Below are 25,951 nucleotides of genomic sequence, written 5' to 3'. Positions count from 1 at the left end.
CCTAAATATATCTACCTACTGGCGACCGCCAGTAGGTAATATATATATATATATATATATATACATATATATGTATATATGTATATATATATATATCAACAAACTCCTCGTAAGTCTCCTCGTCTCTTTGAGCAAATATATATATATCCTCAAGCACTCTTCCACTCCGCGATTCTGCCACCAGCCACGGAAAAAGAGCACGGACCACAATCCTTTAAATACCGATAGGTTTTATTGTCCTTTGGGTTACATCCACAACACAGCAGCCGTTACGCGTTTCATCCCTGCATGGGGACTTGATCACATATATATATATATACGTGCATAGCAGGCATATGGAAAAAATAACGAGTATTAGATCATCTAGAATCAAAATATCATTTGGATTATTATTCAGCAAAAAGCTTAGAGAAAATAACATTAAACATCATCAGGACATGTAATATCGGAAACAAAACCTGCAAGAGAAGTAGTTGAATCAAAACCACCCTCATCAATCTGCATAATAGTATCGAGCTCTTTTTGAAGCATTATCGTCGCATTAGTATCACGTACTGAGACCCTTTTGGGAGAGAGGTAAGTAGCACAGTATGAGCAGCATAAAGGAAGACAATGAATCAGAACACAGTAACAAATCAGAGGTACAATGAAATATGTCACCTTTTCTAGAATCCAACCCCACCCACCAAACAAAGACCAGTTCAGGTTACCGCTCTTCATTCCTCGAACATTCTCCGGGATGTCTACAATATGCTGGCTGATATTCCTTTCCATATTTGTGATACCAACTATACACTGATTACCTACTATTGCACATGCACTACAGCTCTTAGCCAAAATAAAATCGACCGCATATCTTGTTTTCTCTGAGTATATATGCATAATTTCTAACTGAGTGGTGATGTCACGTAACTGCCACTGTAGAGTTAGACAGAATTTGCAGTTTACACCCAAAGTATTCTCTAGCTCATTTAGCCCTGGCCATAGAAGTAGCACCAAATATAAAAATAGAGGAAAGTATATATCCAAAAGTGATACCTTTACTGTAATTGTTAACCTCTAAATCTGTAACACTCTCACAAAATTATTTGGTCAGAGTTCTTTTGACCCACCTCGCATTTGCCTTACTGTACTTGCAAGGTACCCCAAGAGGTAACACCTATCCCAAAGCCACATCCTCTGTGCCATTGTATGTATTGGAGTATGTACCATTAGATAGAAAATAGAAACCTGTGTGTGCATAAGGCAGACCTTGCTAATCTACTGGAGCATACCTGGTATTCATTCCCTTTGTACTAGGATCATCCTTCCTCACTACAGACATTGTATTTTTGAACAATATTAGTCCAGAACAGTTTATATACAAATAAGTGTCAGTACTATTGAGTATAGGGCAGCCCGCAGGATAATAACCTGCTTATCGAGTAACTGTCAAAAGTGATATTTTGCTTTTCCATATACAAATTATCACAATACATATCAGGGGTACAACCTGGGTACCCTGCCCCTCTTGGTTTTCCATAGTACAAGCAGGGGCCAGGATATCCCATACCAAATTCACCTTTTACCTCTATAAAGTGGGGTTGACAAATGTATGTATAGTATGTATAGTTTACCAATGACAATGGATAAGCAGTCCATAAACTTGTAACAGAATCAGTAGGATAACAAGCCGTGCTATCTCCGAAAAATTTCCTGCGTGTGTCTAAGAAAGCATTACTTTATATAGCTCTCTTATTGCGATCTGAAGAAACAATCTGATACAGAACACACGATGGAGTATTATCATAACACACCGTACCCAGAACATCCCCCCTCCCGCCAATAGAAACAACAATATAAAGACAACATAGAACATCTTTTTCCTAAGCAACCAATCAAAACCTATCTGCCCCGGTCACAGGGCAACAAAAGGCTGTTCATCTTCTGCACGGGACGACCAAAGAGATACATTTTTACTATAAAATTCAAATAGAATCAACAGAGAGAGATATCATGTAATGGAGCCAATGATTGTGGGGACATATAAAAAAAAAAGAAAAGAAAACATCAAAAAGATCAGAGTCCGTCACAAGCCTCCCTGACAGGCTTCTATTGTCCAATCCTCGGTGGTGCTTTTAAGCACTTCACAGTGGAGCTACACTGTTGCAGCCCATCAGCAAATGTTCACTATTCTCAGGAAAGGGCACTCTCTCTCCTTGGGAATATACCCTCAGCTTATCCTTATCCTGTCCTGCGTCACACCAATCTTCTGATCCCTAATCTAATAGAAGAAGCGTAAACAAGGGCATGTTCACTACTCTTATACATGAAGTCCATACCTGCTACACTCACTTTTCCTTTGGTGCACTATCCTTCTGTCAAGGACACAAATTGTACCTTGCTACTCCAGGCACTGTTTCATCACAAATTTTTTTTTTAAATTCATGCGGTGTCGGGGACTGAGACTCAGGCTCCTGTGGACCAGATGAAGGGGAGGCCTGGACAGCCCTTATTTCTGGGGGGACTGCCACTTTCAGAGCAGCATCATTCTCCTCCTTCGTCTGCACCCAAGTCAGTTGGGCGTCAGAAAAAGAAACAAAACATGGAACCTTCTCCGTCTCGTGATCCCCTATCCCCTCGTGAACCCAACTATCATACAGGAGAGGGAGTGGAACTCGCTGACAATGTGATGAATGGATCCAATTCTTTCGGCCATCAACCTTCACTGCTGTCCTTGTCACGATGAGAACCAAATAGGGTCCCTTCCATCTTAGCTCCAAACTCTCTTGTCTCTGGAAGTTCTTGGTCTGTACGTAATCCCCAGGCTGTATGGTGTGCCCGGGGCCCTCAGGTGCTGGAGGCAGAGCTTCATGTATCTGCTGGTGAATAGAACGCAAGCTTTCAGTCAAATCATACAAATAATCCACAAGCAGAGGATAATCAATTTTGGAAAACTTCTTAGGCCTAGGGACGCCCCACACATTCGCGGGGCGGCCGAAGACCACTTCATAAGGTCATATCCTAGAATGGGCTGTCATTCTAGTGGACAGTAGAGCAAGGGGTAATGCATCTGGCAACTGCAACCCAGTACTTTCCTCAATCTTTGCCAATTTTAGCTTGAGAGTACCATTGTACTTCTCAACTAAACCTGCTGACTGGGGATGATTTGCTGCATGAACTTTTTGCTTGATGAGCAGGCTATCGCACACCAACTGTATCACCTTTGCATTAAAGTGACTTCCATTGTCACTCCAAATCAAACGGGGCAAGCCGTAGTGTGGGAAAAACTCCTTAACAATAGCTTTTGCTGTTTCCATGGCTGTGTTCTCCTTAGTTGGGTACACCTCAATCCATTTACTGAATACGCAAACAATCACTAACACCTATTTCAAATTATTGATATAATCCATCTGGAGAACCTCGAAAGGAAAGGAAGGTGGCACGAAATTACCAGAAGGTGTAGGGGTACCTTTTCCAGGATTGTGCTTCAAACAAATCATACAATGTTTCATTAAATGGGTAGCAACTTTCAGGATATTGTCATTTCGCCACACAGGATCCAATAGCTTGCAGATCCCCCTTGCACTAATATGAGCTGGACCATGTGAAATTGTAACTACAGGAAATACATATGCATCTGGTTACATCCACCTTTGTTTCTCAGATTTGCCATTCCAACATCCCTCGTCATCTAAGCGCCCTGTCCTCTCCTGCCACACTGCCAATTTCTCAATTGTTGCCTCACTCTGTATTTCTCTGACAATCTCCAGTGTATTCTCAAACATAATAATTTCTGGGACCCATCTAGCATGACCTGCCACAAACATTTTCTTTATCTTCAACCTGGCCATCTCTTTAACTATCTGATCTGCAAACGCATTTCCCCTCCCCGCATTATCAGTAATCGCTTTATGGGCACTACACTTCACTATTGCCAATTGTTTGGGAAGGGTCAAGGCTGTCAAAAGTCTTTCTATCAACGGGCCAGTCAAGAATCTTTCTGCCCAGAGTCACCCAAAATTATGGGCTATTCCGAAGGCATACTGGCTGTTAGTATAAACATTGACAGTCAGTCCTTCGCTCAATTCATGTGCTCGCAAAAGGGCTATCAGCTCCGCAGCCTGTGCTGATTGGGAAGGAACACATGATATCTAAACTACAGTGCACAGCGTGGTAATGGCATATGCCGCTGTAGTGATGCCATCTGCCAATTTAAAACAAGAGCCATCGACGTATAGTTCCCCTTGTGGGTCAGATAAGGGAGCATCAGTCAAGTCTACCCGTCCCTTCGTTTCTTTCTCTGTCCGAAACAGACAATCATGGACATATTCGTCCTCATCTTCCGAAGGGAGGGGTAGTAACGTGGCTGGGTTCAGGGTGTCACATCTTTTGATAGTAACATGAGGTGCAAATAACATCAATTCATAACCAGTCAGACGAGCACTGGTGAGGTACTGCATCTTTGTCTTGTTCAAAAGTACATCCACAGCATGAGGTACCATTACTGTGAGATCATGATTACGGATGAGCCCTGCCGATTGTCGAATAGAGACCGCCGCAGTTGCAGTGGCTCTTAAACAACTTGGGAGGGCTCTGGCGACAGGGTCAAGCGTAGCGGACAAGTAAGCACACGGCCTCTGCTTACCTCCAAAGGCTTGTGTTGACACTGAGAGCGCACACCCAGCCGTTTTGTGTACATACAGCACAAAAGGCTTCTTATAGTCAGGCATGCCAAGCACAGGTGCAGAGCAAAGCACAACTTTTAATCACTCAAAAGCATGCTGACATTCATGCGTCCAGGGCAAGGGTTCATGCACATCTTTAGTTATTAGGTGAAGCAGGGGCTCTATTAATAAAGAATAAGCAGGTGTCCAGTGTCGACAATACAAGGTGATGCCTATGAAAGCACGCACATCCCTCTGAGTCGCAGGGACAGGCATCTTAACAATGGCATCAACTGGTTCAGGTGTCAGCCTCCGGCTTTCCTTTGACAGCAGGTGACCTAGATAGGTGACCTGCTGTTGACAATATTGGAACTTGGAAAGGGACACTTTATGTCCGTGGGGTGCCAAATGCATTAATCATTTTACTGTAGCATCCCTACAGCCCTCTTCAGTATCGGAGGCTACCAGAAGGTCATCCACATATTGCAATAATACATTGCCTGAGGGAAGAGAGAGAGAATCCAACTGACTTTTCAAGGCCTGGCTGTAACTGCAGCTGGGACTTTCAGTATACCCTTGGGGAGAGCGACAGAATTGAAAGCTCCTACCAGCCAGTGTGAAGCCGAAAAGGTACTCACTATCTGGATGAATGGGAATACTAAAGAAAGAATTTTTCAAATCAATCACAGAAAATAATTTTGTTGTGGAAGCAATCATTGTCAAGAGAACAGTAATGTCAGGAACTACCGGAAAGTGAGGGACTACAATTTTATTATCCTCCCGCAGATCAATCACAAAGCGATAGACATCAGGATGTGCATCAAGTGAGTCCAAAGGTGCCTTCTTAAGAATAGAGAGAATAGGGCTATTGCATACATTTGCTTCTGTCTCCTCAACTACTCCTGACTTAATCAGGTCCTGTATAATCTGCATCAAAGCCCGTTCCCCAGATTGTAATATTTTGTACTGGGGGATACAAAGAAGCACAGCATTATCCTTAACTGCAATAGAAACTGGTGGTATCTGCAACATCCTTACATCTGTATCCCCTGTTGCCCACAACAAGGACAAGCACATCCTTAAATACAACAGAAAGCGGTGCATCCTTTGCCAAACACTGTTTTGTACCAACCACATTAGGTCTAAGAGTCATATAAATACCATCCGGGGAACAATAAATTGTAGTATGCAACTTCTTCAACAAATTCAATCCTAATAAATTTTCCACACAATTCACCGTCAACAGAAATGGTGAGTCCACTGTAAAAGGACCGATAGTCAAATCAAGAGGTTGGGAAATGGGGCTCACAACCGGTACGCCTCAAAATCGAACCGGTGAACGAGAAACAGAGCTATTTATTGCGCCTGTATCCACCAAGAATTTCTGTGTCGAACCATGTAAATCTGCGGTGACATAAGGGCCACGCTGATCTACAGTAATTTGAACTGGTCTCCCTCCCTGTCCCTGGCTGTCCTTGCTAGAGGACATCCCTGTAGCCTCATCCATATCATAATCATCATGATAGTACTTCCTTCCCAGGGGGTCATCAGAATAGTTCTGATCAGAGCGACCCCACGAGGATGCATCCGCCTGCGTCTCATCCCGACCAACCGCACCACGGCCCCTTCCACTTGAACCCCACCCTGTAGGTACTGCAATTTTCTGTAAGAAGTCTGGACACTCACTCCGCCAATGTCCCTCTTATTTGCATAATACGTGCACTGATTCAGCCCCAAAGGTGTTCCGCCTCTACCAGCACCCTGCGACCTCTGAGCCGGACCAGTGCCTCATCCCCTTCCGGACCCCCTTGCAACCTGTTGCATCAATACCTTTGTCTTCAAATCCTTACTCTTCTTCTTTGCTACCCTGTCCTTTTCATCATTCTCTCGATGCTCATAGTACTGAGCCATACTCAATATCACAGAGGGGGAGGAAGTAGTCCAAGTGCTCTCAGAAGCCTGCAACCGAGCCGTGATCTCTGGAAGCAAATTCGTAACAAACCTGTTAACAAATAAACAAACACCACACTCTACTGATAAATCTTGGCCACTGAAATCAGAGAACACCCCTTCAAACCATGTAAAAAGATCAGACACACTCACCTCTTTCTTTTGATGACATGTCGTCAGCTTATCCCAATCCACTCGTCTGGGTTGGATAAGAGAATGCATATAGGTGATGATACGATTCGGCAAAGCCAAAATCTCTGCCCTAGGTTTCTCACCGGGCTTTCACTCCTTATCCCATGCCTTAATCTCATCCCAGGTGCCACCCAGTTCCACCCTGTGATCCCGCGTATGCACCTGCCTCCGTATAACCACCGGCACCAGCAGCCCGAATAACATCTCAATATCCGCTACCGTCATGATGGGCGAGGAGGCGGTCTCTGTTAACTCTTTATAATATACCATAGGGTTCTTCCTAGGGTCCAGTAGCTGACTCTTAAGAGCTAGCACCTCACTTCTCTTCCATGGAGTATATACTCACTGTTCCTGAAAGTGAGCCTCTACCCGCTGTTGAGTAACAACTCCCAACTGATTGCGCTGCTCTGGGATCTGGGGATGGAAAATAGGATGCACCTCCCTCATCGGAAATTGGGACACACTGGTTGGAGTTCGGTGATGCAATCTGTCCCGCTAACCAAGCAGTGTCCCAACATTACCCAAAACATCTCTAGGGGCCATACCAGCAGAATATACGTGGTCTTGAATATCTTAAATTATTTGGGGAGCCGTACCACCAAAACACTGTTCCCACAAACTAATCAATGTAGCTGACATATGCTGAAGGGCATGCTGCTGCATGAATGGCTCAAAATCTTTCATCCCACTCCATACATCCTCCGCACTATAAATCGTACTCAGAGCCCATTGCGCTTCCTGATTTGCTACCATCTGTTTCTCCTCATCAGATAGTATCAATACCCGCTCCATTTGTTCCCGTGCTGTCGCCCAATTCCCCTCATCTGACCCGTGCACCGGTGTCCCAACACTACGTGACACTGAAGGTGAAAGGTCTGGGGAAGATACAGGAGATAAAGACACAGGTGACCAAGTTAGCAATGACTGGGTTGTAGGTGTAAGAGAAGAAGAAGAAACATTAGCAGAAATAACAGACACTGCGGGGGAGCCTGCAGTCACCACACTCACAGCTTGCGAAATCAGAGGAGAGACAGACGGGGCTGGAGCTGAAACAGTTGAGTCCATGGAAAGACCAGAAGGAGGCAGAAGAGCAGCGGGGCACTGAGATGATGGAACAACAGGATATATTCTCTGCAGGGCATAGTGAGGTGGGGGGCGAGTTTCCAACAGATCCTCCATAAAGGGACCATCATCCTCTCAAACAACATAGGACATATTACATTGTAATAGAAACTTGCTAACTGCACACTCATACCTTTTTCCATTTGCTCTCCATCATAAGCTACAGCTTTCTGAACCACTGTATGTATTTCCTTCTTCCTAGACTCCTTCTCAGCCCATGTACGCCTCTGCTTAGCTTTCTCCTGCCACACCTGTAGAGTGTCAAACATTGACTGCCTACTCCTTCTTGTAAACAATTTGTCCTGCAAATAATTACATTTTTGTTCATCAAAAGTACCATCCAGTGGCCACTGAAGCTCAGCATTGCCCCTTGAATACTTGTGCCATAATGTACGAAACATAATAGGGCCAATACCATACTTCACATACATATCAAAATTCAGAGTGCTTTCTAGAGGCGCAGACTGCCTCTCCTCCAGCCGATGGTCAGCAAAACAACAGCGGCACCACAAACACCACATTTTACTCCAACAAGGCATCCTAGCATCAGACACATTCATATTCCACACAATCAACACACACACACAATAAAACACACAAACAACGAACTTTCAAAAACAGTCCTCAGACTGCACCAAGACAAGACAATCCTCAGGCTGTACCAAGACAAGATAGGCTTTAGCCCCAGGCCTTTTCAAGAATAAGACAAATCAACAAGTGGCCTGGCAGAACGCTCAAAACGCCCCATATTACAAGGGTCCGCAGACCCACCAAATCAACCGAGACGGCGCTGCTATTTTTTCCGAGAATCAAGACACAGGTCAAAGAAGATTATTCTCCACTGCCGACCCTTCAGACCAAACGGTCAGATCCAAGGGTTTCGCCTTTTCAGGACTCCAGCCAAGATGACCACTAGATGAGGAGCCGCCCGATCAGACAGGTGGGGCAGCCTCGAGAACCAAGCTCGGTCGTGTGGGGATCCCCGATCCGCCCATCCGACCAGACGCAACCCCAACCTCCACAACCAGACTCCGAGCGAGATGGGTCACCTGGTGGAGTCCCTGTTGGGGCGCCCACTGAAGGAAGTGACCCAACTAGGGTCACCTGGGTCACTCTCGACCTCCTTTAGCCTTTTAAGTAATGAAGAGTCGATGACGCAGCGGAGAAGGCAATCAAACGGGTTTATTCACAAAGTAGCACCCACAAAAGGAGGTAAAGCGAATGTTAGTCGTCCTATTTCTGTTTGCCAAATGTAGTTAAGGCAGGAGCACAAAAACTTTATGAAAACTGCCCTCACCCACAACAAGTTGTGGCATGCTTCATCATAGGGCTGCTACTAACGCCTCTGTGCAACCCAACGCTAGAGGCGGAGCAAAAGGGAGGGTAGACAATACAAATAATAAAAGAAAAAGGAAAAGACAAGGATCCTACAAAAGTGCAGACATATAATGGATTAAAACTGGCTATGAGATATCTTCATAATACCTTTATTCCTTGAATCCCTAGTCAGATATAAAAAAAGGTAAAAAGATACCTACGGATGGTAGTGGTGTGAGTAAATTAGGTACTCACCACCCCTCCGTTCTGCATAGAGGTCAACATGTTTCTGCCGGTTTTAGGCTCTTTTCCGGCATTCGTAAGGACTAAACCGGATCCCTATGCTGCTTTCCCTATCAAAACCACTCTAGTAAACCCCCTATACCGGGAACTACTCCACCTGTAATTCTGGAGCTTTCGGTAACTTTACTCATCCAATGGTAACAGTGAATAGAAACATAAAAACAGTGAAAACAAACTGCCCAAAACACAGACCATATAGACATAAATATACGGTGAAAGTTTTTGTGCTCACAGTGCTCCACTACATTAAAAACAACCCATTTGGTGCGACTAGGGTGTTTCAAAAGTAGCGAATAATTCACCCTTTTTAAAGACATTCGGGCAATCAGTGGCCCTACCAATCGTATATATCACGCACACACTTTGTGGGTAACATTATTTCATGCAAATAGCGTGCTATATATATACACACATGTTGATAATGATGAACACCACAACACACTAAAAGAGATATCGAGGCACCCTTCCCCACATCGTACTCATAGTTTTAAGCATATAAGTATGTGTAGTCTATCTCGGTCCAAAATGGTACATCACTGTGTCCATCTTACCGAGTTTATTTAGGTGAATGCTAAAACTGGCACTGGAGTAGAGGGCGACCCGCCGTAGACACACTCTGTGAAGAAGATCAATGTACATTGAATACATATTCATACTAGGTTTAACAATTGCGGGGTACTATTCACTAGGGTGATGTCTTAAAATACTAAGATCGATAATACATGATGTCGATAAAAGTACCCTGTTACTCGCAACCCAACACCAACTCATGCCTCAGGACATCTAGTGGTAACAACCACAGCATGCTGGGTCTGTGTACCTTCGGATGCTGGATCCGTCTAGAGTAAAATCCGTAGGCTTGATAAGCAAGCCACATGAACAATCGCTCGCCTGGTGTCAAAATAATAAAGTAATGGAACTCGTAACACTGCTCATATTTATCAAGCATATTGTGATAACGCCCTCTATCTAGTGTCTCAAGAAGACAAAGTTACACCCCTCCTACTTCTTACTTCATCAAGGGTGGTGCACCGCCACTATTGTCAGTCTCTCTGGGTGCTGTGTAGAAACCCAGGTTCCTGGTAACCCGAGTTATTTAATAAGCATTTACTTCCCATCACATGACACAAGTGTGTCGTCATGTGTACCTCGCCACTACCAGAGTCTAGAGTCCAGACCGCTGACCCTGGCATTGTTACGTGCCGGATGTAATCATCGGAAGGTCGAGAATGCGTGGTGGGGAGTGGGGCGGGGTTTTAGGCTTGATTGACAACAACTATGCCATTCTACTAGCACCGTCGTTACCTGAATCATACCTCTAATTGTACTTATAAATGTATGGAGGGGATACTTAGTATGTGTATTTACGCAAAAAAGACGCCTGGTACTAAATGTATAACCGACCTCAAGGTGTTTTCTAGCAATTTCGTTGCTCAAGGAACAAAACGTGCGTTACTCCACAGTATTGTATTCATCAGAAATTTCGGAATCCCGTCATTAGAGTAATATTCTGTGAAAGAGTACCATAGGTATATTAGAGAAGGGTTATATCAAGATCCTTTTGATCTTACAGACTTTATGAGTACTCAGTCAGAAAGGAACTGTCCCCTAAAAGGAGGCGGATACTCAAGGCCTGGCCCAGATGAAGGGTTAAGGTCTATTTCCTCCCCAGAGCTGTCCAGGGGATGTCATCCTTAAGCCCTATCTCATGGCTTTTAATACGGTAAACCCATTTCTGTTCACGTATAAAAAGGGCATATGACGGATCCCTTGTGGTAGATGAGATAAAAGGTTTGTCCAAAACTGTCAAGTATATGTCCTCTACCGTATGGCCCTTCTCCACATAGTGTGCTGTAAGGCGTGTGTTGGTCTTGGCACAGCTGATATTGCTCCTGTGCTCCATTATCCTGACTTTAACATTTCTATATGTCATTCCCACATAAATCAATTCACAAGGACACTTGATTATGTAGATGACATTAGAGGAATTGCAATTTGTGTGTACTCGCTGTTGCCAAGGGTGATTCAAGCCCACATCCACGTCATTACTGTTTTTAGTCAATCTGCACACGTCACACGAGCCACACCGTGTGTGGCCTAAGACAGGCGCAAGATTCCCAACCACCCGAGAAGCCCCCCGGGTGTTGTTTTGTGTTCGAAAATACACCAGCTGGTCCCTGATGTTTTGGCCTCTCCTAAAAGAGAATAAAGGTTTGTCAAGATGGAGGCCGCTGGAGGTCAATATACGCTAATGTTTTTAAATGATGCATTTTATTGCTGTGAAAGATGTGTTAAATGTGGTGACACAGATAGTATTGTTCTTCATCGGTCTCTCTACTTTCTCCAACAATGCCTCCCTGTGACAATTCCAAGCTCGTTTATGGGCCTTCCTTGCTTTGGGTAGCCTCTGTCATTAAGTTTTTCAGTGAGGAGGGCTGCTTCTTCCCTGAAATTCTCTGGTTCAGAACAGTTTCTGCGGAGACTCAGAAACTGTCCCACAGGGATATTCTCCCTGAGGGATTTGGGATGAAAACTCCCAAAGTGAAGTAGGCCATTCTTGTCTGTGGGTTTGTGATATACTCTTGTGGACAGTTTACCATCATACGAAAAAATCACTAACTCCAAAAAGGGAAGGTCGTCCTTGGTGATGGTAGTAGTAAAATGTAAAAAAGGATTTTGACTATTAAGCCATCCCATAAAATCTTTTATAGATGCTTCATTGCCTCTCCAAATGAGGAGGACATCATCTAGAAACCGTTTCCAGACATGAAAGTTAGGTGTCCATGGGTTTCCTGCATCAAAGATATGTTTGTGCTCAAAGGCTGATACATACAGACCCGCTAGGCTAGGTGTGAATGCACTCCCCATTGATGTACCATGGGTTTGTAAGTAATAAACACCCTTGTGCTCAAAGAAATTTCTCGTGAGTTCTAACTGAGCCAGATGTAAAATAAAGGGTCTGGGGGTCTGATATTGCCAGTCATGTTCAAAGAGAAGCTTCTCTACCACCCTCAGGGTTTCAAGTTGAGGAATATTGGTGTACAGGGATTCTATGTCTAATCCCACCAAACATTCCTCATCCGGGTAAAATCCATATCGTTGAGAAGATTAAGGTCCTCGGTGGTATCTTTTAAGTAGGCCCTCCTGCTCTGGACCCTAGGCCTGAAGGAAGTGACCCAACTAGGGTCACCCGGGTCACTCTCGAACTCCTTTAGCCTTCCAAGTAATGAAGAGTCGACGACTCAGTGGAGAAAGCAATCAAACTCATTTATTCACAAAGTACACTGCAGCAGAGTTCAGTCTGACCAGCCCTATATGATGGTTGTCGAGGGACTGACTTTAACAAGCATAAAGTTACATTATGTATGTTGTGTAGCCCACACAGACCCGCCCACTATGGAAAAACACTGGTTGGTGTCATAATACAATGGGGGCACAGAACATAAGTTTTGATTCCACAGCCAGGCACAAGCTATCTACTGCCCAAGGTCGTCTGGCTAATCCTCCTCACCAAGTAGGTGGAAGAAGGCCTTGTCTAACGGGAAAGGCATGAGTTAATGAGATCACTTGCAAGCTAAAGAAACCAAGATTCAGCATTTAAGAAACAAAACTTACCAGGGACCATTTCTTGTAAATGATCAGGTAGCAGTTTCGATCATAATACAAAATTACGTCTACTGACGGTAAAATGGCGGCACAGATGCCAACCTAACTTTCACAGCGTCTACACTTATTAATTGCATACACATACACCAAGAATTATTATGAAATAGCTACATAAATGTTAACATAATACCAGGTAAAATACGGATAATATGGCAGTGACACGTGTCAATTCTATCAGGCCAGTGTTTCCCAAACTGTGGGTCGCAAACCTCTGGTGGGTCGCCAGACGTTTTTTGGTGGTTCAAGCAATAGGTAAACATGCTTTTAAACTCTTGTATTTATCTTCTCACATTTGCTGCTTCAGTGACAGAGTTCAAATGTAGGTTATGTTTGCTGACAACATTGTTACTTCTATCGTTAACATGTGATTTGGTGTTTACAAACGGTTCTCACTTTGTAGTCAGAGAAAGAAAAGTAAAATGAATGATATGATAATCTTGCTGGAGTACATGAAATGTGAAAGGAAAGTTATAGGGTGTCATTTTTTGCACAACACACAACAAAATGTAAATATCCGTAAATGAACTGTACATGTTCAGCAGTTCCCAAAGCAAAAATGAAGTACTAATGTTTGTAATTCTGAAGTGTGATGGAAACAAAGATTGTACTAGGATCAAAACAAATAAAGACATTTTAACTTGGTGAGGTGCAAATAATCAATATTCACTGAAGCCCGATTTCCACACATTCTCATTCGTGTGTAATATTGTTTTATCAGTAAAACTCTATGCCTGTGCAACTTTAGTGGCCATTTCAATGCAAAACATGTTGTCTGTAAATGATAGTGCACTCCACACGATGCTTTAGTTGGATTAAAAAACGCCCACCTCATGTCCATTAAAGCTAGATGGGTCGCGAATATTTTTGAGTCATGGTTCTAAAATGTTTGGGAAATACTGCCCTAGCCCACTCCTCACTCAGGTTTGATCCTTTTTTTTGGGAACATACTGTCATACACGTCATTCACCATTTCACACCCGAATATTTACAAAAAAGATCAAGATCAAAAACAAACTACAGACAACAATCTCAAAACATTGCTTCCATCCACCTCTCTTAGCAATTTCAATTACACACTGGGAGCGCCATTCACCTAACATTATCCTTTATGTACCTTCATCCTGTTTGACCCTGCCCACAGCAGTTGAATACTCCCAGCATCCAATCATTGAAAACTAAAATGCATGTGCTCATATGCAAATGGTGCCAACCACATCCTGAGCATTTGGGTGACTACAAAAATTCCCTTGAAGAAGCTCACAGTGGCACCAAACAAAGCTAAGACTGACTGCGTTCTAAACATTATCTCCTGTCCATGCTCACATATTGAACAACGTAACCACACCTTTAACTTCCTTCTCCTCACAGCTTGCACATCCCTCACCGAGTCTCCTTTCTTTGCCTCAAGCTTTACCTCTTACTTCTCTTTTAAAATTGCAAAATCAGGACTACTCTCGCCATCTCGCCCCTTTTCTGAACGTTTTCCTCTCCCTCGCATTCACATAATCAAACTATTCCTTCAATTGATGCCTGCAATTAAGTCTGCCAACTTTTCTTGCACACCATCTTACCATCTCAGTGACCAGTCTGTCAAATGCTCAGCTCTCTCATCAAAAATGCAGTCTTTCTTGACCTCTCCATTCAACAACTCCCTCAGCTCAGGCAGCTACTGTCAATGCTTTAAGTTGGCTGGGGCCTTACCCCCACAACAACCCACACCACTACCATCAGCCCTGTCGAACTATCTTCTGGTTTCCCAAACTCCTTTCTTCCCCAAACCCTGGGAACATCCTCCTCTCACAGCCCATTAAATCCCCTGGAATCATATTTCAGAACTCTCCACTCCATTCAGACCTTTTTTTATCTCTTATGTAGCCAAATTGCATTACTTCAGACCTTCTTAACTTCCTCTATGTAGACGTATAATCTAGATCTCTCAACTACATTTCATACCATTAATTGCTCCATCCTGATAGCCTCCCTTATCACCCTTTGTATTATTAACAAAGTGCTTGATTGGTTTGTCCCTTATCTTTCTGATTGATCGTTCTCCATCTCATGTAATGTGGCGGTCGGACAGCTAATCTGGATGTTAGTGGGACCACCACCGACGACCTGCCAGTGACGGTCCCACTGACATCATAATCAGGCCCTCAGCTTTTGAGGTTTTTTCCCCACTATGCCATCCCTGTGGGATTACTTACATTCTTAATGTGTTATGCTGACTTCAGCTGTCCTCTTGTGCTGACTATGAGGCTGCATGTGTGATATTTAGGAATGTATATCTTGTACAACTGGTCTGCTTCAAAGATAAATTCCTTTATCAGGTGACACTTGCTCATCTCTGAAAAGGTAGAGGATGTTTGAAATCAAGATATTCAGGTGAAAAGGCAAGACTTGTAACCCGTCCTTTTCTGTTGGGGTAGTAGGGGAGCATCCTGAGCAGAAAACAATGGGTGCCCAAAAATTCATAGACAGAATATCGGCTACTAAAATATTGTGAATGCATGTATAGTAAGGTATACATTTACTTTTCTTAATTCCACATCTACGTACCTTGAATACAAATATATTTTCAAGATACAGATATGTGAAGTTAAGTATAGCAAATCTAGGGAAAATCTATACTTGCATATATGTACTTACCTTAACACTTAAGTGCTAGCTGATCATAAATCAAACTATTATATTAAATGCAATAAAAGTTCTGCCCTTCATCCATGTCAACTTGCTAATGCATTCTTTGATTGCTATTAAGTGATCTGTTAGGGGATTTTGAGATTGCAGAATGTTTACTAAAATGAAAGAGAGGTGTCAGAGGCGCTGCTGTTGTAAGTACTGAAATAGGAGTAGTAGTTCTACTTACAACAGCAGCGCTTCTCTTACGCCTTATTGAATCTTTCCCATTCTCAAATATCCCTTAAAGGATGACCTATTAGCAATCAAAGAAATGGACCATATCTTGACATAGACGAAACTGGAATATTTGCTGCACTTAGTACAATAACGTTCTCCTCACTTCTTTGTTGTGGATTTAGAGTACTTCAGAGAACGTCCAACCCTGTCATACTATAACCTCAAACACAGGGTTCTGCGTCAAAGGGCGCAGCTCTATCTAATTGACTCAATCGCTAAAGATTCACTATTCAAGACCAAATCGAGAGCACTTTTAATCAGTGATTACCTATTGGAAGGAAACCAGATGACTAATTTGGCTTAATGCTGGAAAGAGATAAACTAATCTACTTACTGTAGCATGTAATTCTGATATGGAGTAGTTCCAGCACAAGGCAGCCTCCCAGCTGGCCACACCTGCTAATAGAGTTCACATATATAAAGGGGTGCTACTGACAGGTATCAGTCTAGCTGCGCACTTCAGGACTCACAATGAAGACACTCGTAAGTATGACTTTTCGCCTCCTTCTTTGAATAATGCAAGGCCTTTCTGTGCAAATTTACCCAATTTTAAATTACTTGTACATTTGTGCAAATTTTCCCACTCCCTAATTACGTGTAAATGTGCACAATGTTGTCAGTTAACATTTACTTTCAATGTTTAAGCTGGATGTGCTAATTGGGCTTCCAGGAATGTGACACCTGTGAGGTGTTTGGGGACGAGTTTCAACTTACGTGTTTTTGTGTACAAATAATTAATATTTTTAGCTTGAGATAGAATTACTGAATATATTCTGGAATATGCATGTTCCGATGGGAAGTGCTGTTTTCAATCTTTTTAAATGACAAACAGATCTGAAATATATATGTGCATTTTAGGCCTGGCGTAAAAGCAGTTTTAGGTATCTAGTGTTCACGTAATGAAAAAAAGGATAATAGAGCAAGCTTTGGGTTCAGGCGTTACTTGTTAGTAATGAGGGTTAGCTTGTTTGGTAAAGCTTCCTGGCTTTCCATTGCTAATCTCTGAGGGTTTGTACAGTTTAGAATTGTTCATGGGCCACAGTGCTGTCACTCTACTTTGCATTTTCTTCTCTCAAATTAACAGTTGACCCTTTGGTTAGGCCCTTGAAAACAATGAAAGCTTCATTTGGGGTTGACATTCAAGCACGTGCAGCTGACTTCCTTGACACATTGGCATTGGCTGGTGGGGCTATAGAAGTAGGGTTTCACCTAAGGTTTTAAATGTATGTCAAATATGATTTGTGGCCAAACAAACTTTGTGTTGAACCTGTCTTTTGCCTGTGTCCCCTCTGATGAACTCTATAGAATGTGTGCTGTCTCTCATGGGATCAAGGGCACGCCTTTGGCTCTACTCAGAAATTGAACATGGCCTCACTGAGGGCCACAAGGGAAAAACTACTGAGGCATCTGCATAGTGGGTATATAGGGTGAACGACTAAAGCGTTTGCTGTTCTCCCCCAGCACAGCTTAGATGCCTGTTTTGTTTATATTAACCCTATGAACAAATTACACATTTACTAATCTATCTTGATAAAAACACCTCAAGCCTTTCTGCCATCCATTTCCTGAAAACATTTTAAATACCTTGCTTTGAAAATGGCTGCCTTTGGCTGGAAGTGGTATGGAGGTTTTAAAGGTCAAGGCTGCGCTTCATGGAGGCAGACCCTGAAAGGCCACTCTTCGTAAATTAAAAGTAAAGATTTCTGAATGTTATAAAGTAAAATACTCTGTATAAGATGTCTGACAACAGGAGGAAGGAGTGGATTTGGGAAGGAGGGGTCGGGAGCTCAATATATTTTGTTTGCTCAAATGTGAACTTCAAAATATCCTGGGAATTTCTACATAGAACACATTCTTTGTGTGAACATAAGTAGTTTTTGAGACATCAATAAAGAATGGGGTCATTCTCAGACAAAGCAAGTGTATCGCAGGTGTGTCTCCCTTCAATAAGATCACAAGGCACTGTGTGGTAGCTGTAATCTTTGAATTTGTCATTTATTTTTTTATTATTTTAATTATTTTTATTTAAGCAACTGATACTGTTCAGTTCTTAATTTAAGAGGCTAATATTCCTCAGTTTTCAAATCTCCTGACATCATAATGTTCTGATTTCATGAAAGCGCTTTAGAGGACCTTTATTTAGTTGCATGTTACTGACTTGGAATGTTCCAGGGCAAGTTATTTTTTTGTATTATGTGGCAAACTGTGATTGACCCAATAAAAGGTTCTTATAATTTTTTTTTACACTGTACTGTAAATTAGCTGCTTCCATTTTGGAGTTATGTCTGATGTAATACATATTGATCAGTTGTGTTTACTGATGGCATTACCACTATCTACATCCAATTTCAGGTGCTGGCCGCTGCCCTTTTGGGAGTCTTCCTAACTCAGTCACTTGCTAATGATGTAAGTCCTTTTTCTACATTTTCACTTACTGTGTCTGAATGATAGCTCACTAGATCAACCACGCACGGTTAGCATTTACGTGGAATGCTCAGGTTTTAATATTGGCCAGCATTTATTTCCTTTGACCTTGCCCAAATTAGTATCAATTTTCTCTCTATAATATTAACATTATGCACTTCATTAAAACATTTTGAATCAAAGAGAGCTATAAAAACTAGGGCCCGATTCACAGAACTAATCTGAGACAAAATCCTAAACTTACTACTTTCGGTATTCACAAAAGGGATTTAGTAATAGTAAAGTTAGGAATCCTAACTTTACTACTACTAAATCCCTTTTGTGAATACGGAAAGTCGTAAAGTTGGGATTTTGTCTCAGTTTCGTAGTAGTAAAGTTAGGAATCCTAACTTTACTACTATTAAATGCCTTCTATGAATACCAAAAGTAGTAAGTTTAGGATTTTGTCTCAGATTAGTTCTGTGAATCGGCTCCTAGATACTTATGATGTGCTTCGAGCTACATCAACCTGCATGGGGTTTCGGTGGCTATGGGTTTACACTGATCCGGTGTTAAATAATATGGTGTGGTCCCAGCATCATCAGCACAATGGAGAACACCAGGGACGTCATTTGAACTTCAGAGCTAAACGAGGCGCAACAGCTACTCCATGAAAGTACCATTTATGCCACGCTGTCGCACAGTTTATACAACTGATTTAAACTTTAAAATAAAAAAAGCTAGGCATAGTGTGCACCACTGTGTTTTTTCACTCATTTCTCATTTTAATTTTTGCATTCTATTTTACTATCCATCAGTGACTAAGGGAAAATCTGAAGGCAAATTCCAAGCGAGATACCGTCATTTATGGCCTAAAGAGCACAATGATAAACACAGGAACACAAAGCTCCAGCATGGGTTTTTTTGCACAGCCGTAGTGTAAAATGAAACCCCTAATATTAAATATCAATTTAATATCACTAGCACAGTTTTTCAGGTGGAAGGTACCAGCTTCATGTCTTGGATTTCCACCTCAGCTTATTGCGGGGGTTGGGCGAGAATTAGTCTCTCTTCTACCGAAAGTATGATATAGTGACTCCACTCTGCCTACCAGAATGTTAGTGCCGAGCACAAAGGCCAGTAGGGCCAAGCCACTCTACTGCTGGATGATATAAAGACACAAACATAGGTGGTCGGAAGAATCTGACACAATTGACAAGATAATAGACAAAATGACCAATACATGATGCTTAGAAATTGGGGATTCATGGCTCTCTGATATTCATACATGTTTTTGCTTAAAACATGCATCTGAACACAAAGGGCATTAAGAATTTTCTTCGAGATGTTGTGTCTTAATCACAATTTAGGTGTAACTTACTTATAAATTTCCATCAGTTAGACATATTTTTTCATTAAAAAAATTGTTAATTGCGCACGTTTTTTAAATCGTCTGCAGTATTGATAGGTTAGAGTACATATCTTTTTTTAATCAATCGTTGATATAAATATAGAGCTAGGACCAACTATTCCCATGTCTGCTTCCACCAGGACATCCACATATCCAACCAAGGAAATGTCGGAGGGGATACCCACCAGACAGTGAACATTGATAACCATGACAACGTCGCCAACATCAACAACTACAATGGGTTGAACTCCTGGAATTCTGTCTGGGACTACAACAGAGTGAGTATATCTGGCCACGCACGTCCATTCAGGAACTATTGCACACATTCCTTTAAGGAGCATCAATCCATATAAGGAGCCATTCATTATGTCTAACTCTTTGAGAGCACACTCATGTTTATAGGCCACAACCTTCCAGGAAAAAACAAGGACCATAAATCGTTTTCCAAAAAGCAAGTTCTGTGAAAGAGTTCATGAGGTTTCTGCAAACCCTGGCACCAACTGAGTGGCACCAATTGTGCCTTCTCTTCCTTGAAGTGGAACCTTTTTCAGAAACTTCAAATTCACCTGAATTGTGTGCAGATTTTCCCACAAACATCATAAACTACTTTTGATAAACTTTGAAAACTTTGTGGACGTTGTGAGGTTTAAAAACCATACATACATTTACAAAAGTAGTTTCTGCTGTTCAAAATATCAGCAAAACCCCCTTTTAAAAGAAAAAAATTGTCCCAAAAGATTTTTTTCTGTAGGATTTATTTTCACAACAACTGTTTTTCATGTGCACAAAACTTTGAAAGATTCCTCAGTTTAGAAACTTCATGAAATTAAGTAAAAAGAATTAATTTCGCTCACCCTTCAGTACCTATTGATGAACATGTGCCAATTCCATTGGTATGTAAGCATATATGACCATATATGAAACGTATGACTATCCATGAAGTAAATATTTATAACTCATGGAGTAGAGTCATATGATTTAAGGAGCATGTACCTTGGGATCCACCTGCTAAGCAATCATTGTCTATTATTTTAATGCACCAGCAGTTCAATGGTCCCACTATTAGTAGTACTGCCTTTGGAGGCCAATACATTAAGAACCACCAAGGTCCCATTCCGAGTATGACATATGGGTACCCCTATAGTATCGCTGGCAGAGAAGACAAAAATCCCATACCCAGGCCACACTCTGGCAAGGCCTCTGCCCCCCCAACCTCCTCCTCAATCCTCAACAGCTTCCCTCATGACATTAACCAGGTGCTCATAGGAGGTGGCAAATGTCGCCAGAATTGTCCCAGCTTAATACATACATATTTTCACCTACCTCCCAGATAGTCCCCATTTTGGTGCTATAACTTCAATGGCTGGATTTATGGTCAGGGATACTGGGCGGAATCCCAGATCCTGGTTCCCCGCGTGTATAACCCCCCAACTCCTTGTGAGTCCAGAAGTGAGAATATAGCAACCTATACCGTCATTACTGTTGAATTAGCACTACATTACAGTTTTACTAATTATGTTCAAATAGTTAAAGCATTTATAACTACATACTCTTGAAACATTGACCTCAACTACTCGTAGTACTTTACACAATAGACTGCATTCCTACCTTTTATAATACACTGGACACACGCCAGAAAGGAGCAGAGTAAATACCGAATGAACTCTAAGCAGCCCTTTCATACATGTAAGGATTTCTGGCCAGGGTGTGTTGGAAGATAGCTGTGTGAAAAGTGTACGGATCTTGGTTCATTATAACTTATTTCCTGCTTTGTTTTCAAGGGCCTTTTTGCAGCCAGACTGTTCCACAAGAGGGCCTGCGTGGTGTCAAGGATGAACAAAGCTGTCGTGCCAAGCCTGGCTCAACTTGGAACCGTGTCCCATGAGAAGAAGGTACTGACAGGAGCGTAGAGGAGGCAGTAGGACCCTTGAACAAGGGACATGCTCAGACCTCCCTTTAGGAGATACACAGTATTGGTAGCTGCAGGAGCATGCTGATTGGAGGCAGGGTTTAGGAGGCAAGCCCTGTTCAGTGACAAATGCCCTAAGAATGGTGTACAGAGTTTGTACCAAAATGCAATGATATCTCAAAATAAATTAAAGGATCTTGCTTCATATGAGTTCTCTTCTGTGGTGCTTTCCCGGATTTGAAAGGCCTCTAGGTGTTGGGGAGGAGATAAGCTGAAGATGTTGTGCTGTTAAAAGTATTGGATTGGATACATTTGGGGGGTCTTACGTCTTTTACATCGATGTGAGCTTCCATCAGTGCCAGCTTCTCACAGTGCCCACAAATGTTCACATTTCACACTGCTCTCCAGGGCCCGGCACCAGAAACAGCCCCATAGTGCAGGAGGCCACTGCTGGATAAGGGCTGTGTGGCATGGCTGGTCCCGGCTGCTGTAGAGCTCCTATAGAGCCTGTAGCCCACTGGGAAAATGTCAGAGTGGTAGTATTGCCAGTGTTCACCAATGCCATCTTTTCACACTGTCCACCAGTCTGAGCATCATGTAATGCCCACCATTGCTCACTTCTCAGGCTTAGCACAAGCACATCATTCTCACACTGCCTTGTCTCACAATGGTCATGGTATGGTCCATAGTCTATAGCACCGACACTGAACTAAGGGGCATATTTACAAGCAAATGTCGAAGCGCGGAGCTGTGCCAAATTTGGCAGTGCCACGCTCCAACATTTCCAAAACACAGGATGCACCGTATTTACAAAAATACGGTGCACCCCTGTGTTTTCCCTAGCACTGGCGCTAAAATTTGCTGCTTAGCGTCAAAGCAGGCACCCTTGCAGCATAATGCAAGGGTGCCTGCGTTGCAAGGAATGATTGTTTATGTGCAGGAAGGTGTCCCTTCCTTCACATAAACAATCAATAATGGCAATTTGTTACTTCTATGTGTGCTGCGTTCTGCAGCACGCAAAGTAGTAAATCGTCATTATTTAATTATTGTTTTTATTCAGAAAGGGACACATTTCAGCACATAAACAATCATTAATGAGGTTTTGCTCTTTTTATGTGTGCTGCAGATTGCAGCACACATAGAACAAGCAAAACTGAGGAGAAATAAAAGTATTTCTCCATGTTTCACCATTCTAATGGCTGCTACTGCATGGTATTAGTTTTTGCCACTGCCTCAGATTTACACATCGTGTAAATCAGGGGTAGCGTCAAAACTCAATGGGTGGTGTGGTGGAACGCTCACGGCAACATACATTTCCCGCTCCTTTCACGCAAAGTAATGCGTGTAAAGGGGCCATATTTACAAGGCAGAATTAGGCCACAAAAAGTGGCTTAACGTCACTTTGTAAATATGGTGAACGGCATAGCGAAACAACAACGTCACTAAAGCCCTATCCCCTTGTAAATATATCCCCGGGTCTTTTCACTATGGTTCTCTTCCAGAAGCCTATCGTGTTTTTCTAACCTATTCAGAAAAGTTCTTGTACTTCTTATTAATGGAGTTTTTTTCCCCTCCCCTCTTAGCCTGCTACCGGCGTGTCTCACCCACGCGAGCTGACTTACACCGTCACCCAGAACAAAATCAAGAATGTTGCTCAGTTCGGGAAGCATGTCGAGGCCCTGTGCAAAGGCGTGCCTACCTACTACGCCCAGGAGATCCAAGGTAAGGGAGAACCTGTAGTTCCTTTCTTTTCATGTCTTGAAGGGGCCATCCATTGAAAAGTATAAAGCTGTCCTCTTACCCAATTTTACATCATCAGCAATCACCAACATTTATCCAGCATGCCCCTTTGTTTGATGACATCTGGCTGGGTTGTAAAACCTATTCTGACTTCATTCAATACATGGCCCCTTAAATTGCAGGGTCTGGATAAATTCTTCCAGTTATCCTAATCTGCATCTATACTGAAAGACACCCAATATACACAGAATTTCAAATTAATAGGTCTCTAAAGCAGCCAACATACAAGAAACTCAGGAGCTATGGATTCACGAGGCACTGAAAAATGATGTCCATTTAGATACATACATCTTTTTACTATGCGTTATTTGAAAATATTTTTAAAATATTGATTTCTTTAACTATATCGCTCTTTCATTTGAAAATACGTATAGCTAAAATGTCTTTTTATTATCTTTGAAATATTTTTAAAAGAATATAAAAACATATTTTAGCTATAAATAGTTTCAAATGAAAGAGAGTTATAGTTAAAGAAATCAACACAGTATACTATAGCCATTTATTTTCAAAATATTTTATACTGTTATACTCTAAACCTCTCATGATAAATTCAATAGCTATTGTGAGGTCTGCAAAACTATTACAGCTGGTTTGCGGTCTACAATGTTTTTTGGGTTGGCTATTGAAATTTTTTCCAAACCTACTTTGATGCCCGGAAAACCTCTTGAGATGTGCTGAAATCCTAGTTGGGTGTCTTTAAACTTTAGTGGGATGTCACTGAAACATAGTGAGATAGCAAAGCTCTCAAGAATGCTCATTTAGTTAAATGCTCAATGCTGACATAGGCTGTCATCTTAGGTAAACAAGCTTCAATCACGGCAAGGCCAAAGCAACATTTTTTGTCATTAAATTGCTTAGGAGTGACACCAGTTATTCACAGGACCATAAAATGTTAAACGTGTGGTGTGAAACACGATATAAAAATTAACAGCCTTATTTAGAGCTTGGTGGACAGGATACTCCGTCAAATCCAGATGATGAAAACCTATGCTGGTAACAGTAACCCAATTTTTAGGCCATATAAAACAATTGGGATGACTTAAAAACATTTGGTGATTTCCCTAAAACCTATTCTGAGGTCCCCAAGGTTATGGGAATGTTCTCAAGCCTAGTGGAATGCTATGGAAACTTTTCTGTGGTGTCATCCATGCCTATTGCGAGTCCTCAACCTCAAATGAGATGTCTTCAAAACCTATTACACCTATTGGGATGATCTCAATTTATTTAGTGATGTCATCAATATCTATTACTATAGAATGAAAACATATTTTAGTGTTATCAAAGCCTATTGTGATGTCATCAAAACTAAGGTGAGTGAATATCTCATTACATGAGTGTAATCTTGGTAAAGCCCCATCAATGGGCTACACTGTGTTGTGTTTTTACTGAGTTAAATATATGAATTTGTTAGGTGGTGCCCTCTCTCAGATATACCAGTAAAAAGAAGATTTGGCTACATCACCAAATATCTCAAACATAACAAAAGAAGCACTTGCACAGGCAGCCATCTGAACTCAAAATGAAATGGTAGGAATGGTGAATGGAATGAAAGATAGCCACACCCTTTCAAAGTGCACTGTGAAATCATGCTGAAGTCACGTGCCCTGTTTCTAATGGCCGCTGTTTCTTCTATTCAAGGTACCAGCCTGTTCGTGGACCGCAGCGGCTGCACTGGTATCGGAATCCTGAACATCCTGGGCATCACCGTCTGTGGCCGCATCACCGGCTGCTAAACTTGAACCCCGCCCCCTTAAAAAGACTGTGCCTGGTCTAAATGATTTTTATGCTGCTTGTGTTTTTCTGCTCTCATTTCCTCTCTGATGTGATGGGCATGTTGTTGACTCATGTATTCGTCCTTGGGGGTTCCTGACCTCTTTCGATTTATAATAAACTTCTTTTATGAACACTATGCATGCTGTTTTTCATTTGACTTGCCTAAAAGAAACTTGTATTTTATATGTTTATTTTATTTTATTTATTATGGAGAGTTTTATCTGTGAAAAACTCAGGTCTTTCACCTAAAAGCACACAAAAGAACTTAAGACAGGACTCCCTCTCTACTTTTGCATGGTACTATCTACCACTAAAATAGGGTGGCCATTTTCCATTATCACTTCAAAGGGCATTTTGCGTGTGTGCATACTCATTGGGCGAGTGTCGACATCAGAAGAAGTTTATTTGGGAGTGTGGAGGCTATGAGCAAGTGCATTCCTGGGGTTCCATTCTAAATCCTCATCCTTTAAATCAGAAAATCTTTGAGGATATAATTCAGCCGAAGACTTGAATTTAGCCAGTCTGATTACTATTCATACTCTA

The 25,951-nt window shown here is 42.0% G+C and overlaps 1 protein-coding gene across 1 annotated transcript; it reads left to right on the top strand.

The window, feature by feature from the left end:
• The first annotated feature begins 16,510 nt into the window (after positions 1–16,510).
• On the top strand, positions 16,511–25,544 carry LOC146784400 (gastrokine-1-like). The gene is made up of 6 exons (XM_085636337.1): positions 16,511–16,595; positions 18,465–18,518; positions 20,067–20,204; positions 21,708–21,818; positions 23,419–23,557; positions 25,274–25,544. Exons 1-6 carry the CDS (start codon positions 16,584–16,586, stop codon positions 25,366–25,368), a joined length of 549 nt encoding a protein of 182 aa, XP_085492463.1. The 5' UTR covers positions 16,511–16,583; the 3' UTR covers positions 25,369–25,544.
• The last annotated feature ends 407 nt before the right edge of the window (positions 25,545–25,951 follow it).

The sequence above is a fragment of the Triturus cristatus genome, chromosome 11 (assembly GCF_964204655.1).
Source record: "Triturus cristatus chromosome 11, aTriCri1.1, whole genome shotgun sequence".
Classification (NCBI taxonomy): Eukaryota; Metazoa; Chordata; class Amphibia; order Caudata; family Salamandridae; genus Triturus; species Triturus cristatus.
This window is presented reverse-complemented; position numbering and strand designations above follow the sequence as displayed.

Coding starts and splice junctions, on each gene's coding strand:
- LOC146784400 (XM_085636337.1), top strand. Junction 18,519..20,066: donor CTCAGTCACTTGCTAATGAT/GTAAGTCCTTTT, acceptor TGCTTCCACCAG/GACATCCACATATCCAACCA. Junction 23,558..25,273: donor CTACGCCCAGGAGATCCAAG/GTAAGGGAGAAC, acceptor CTTCTATTCAAG/GTACCAGCCTGTTCGTGGAC.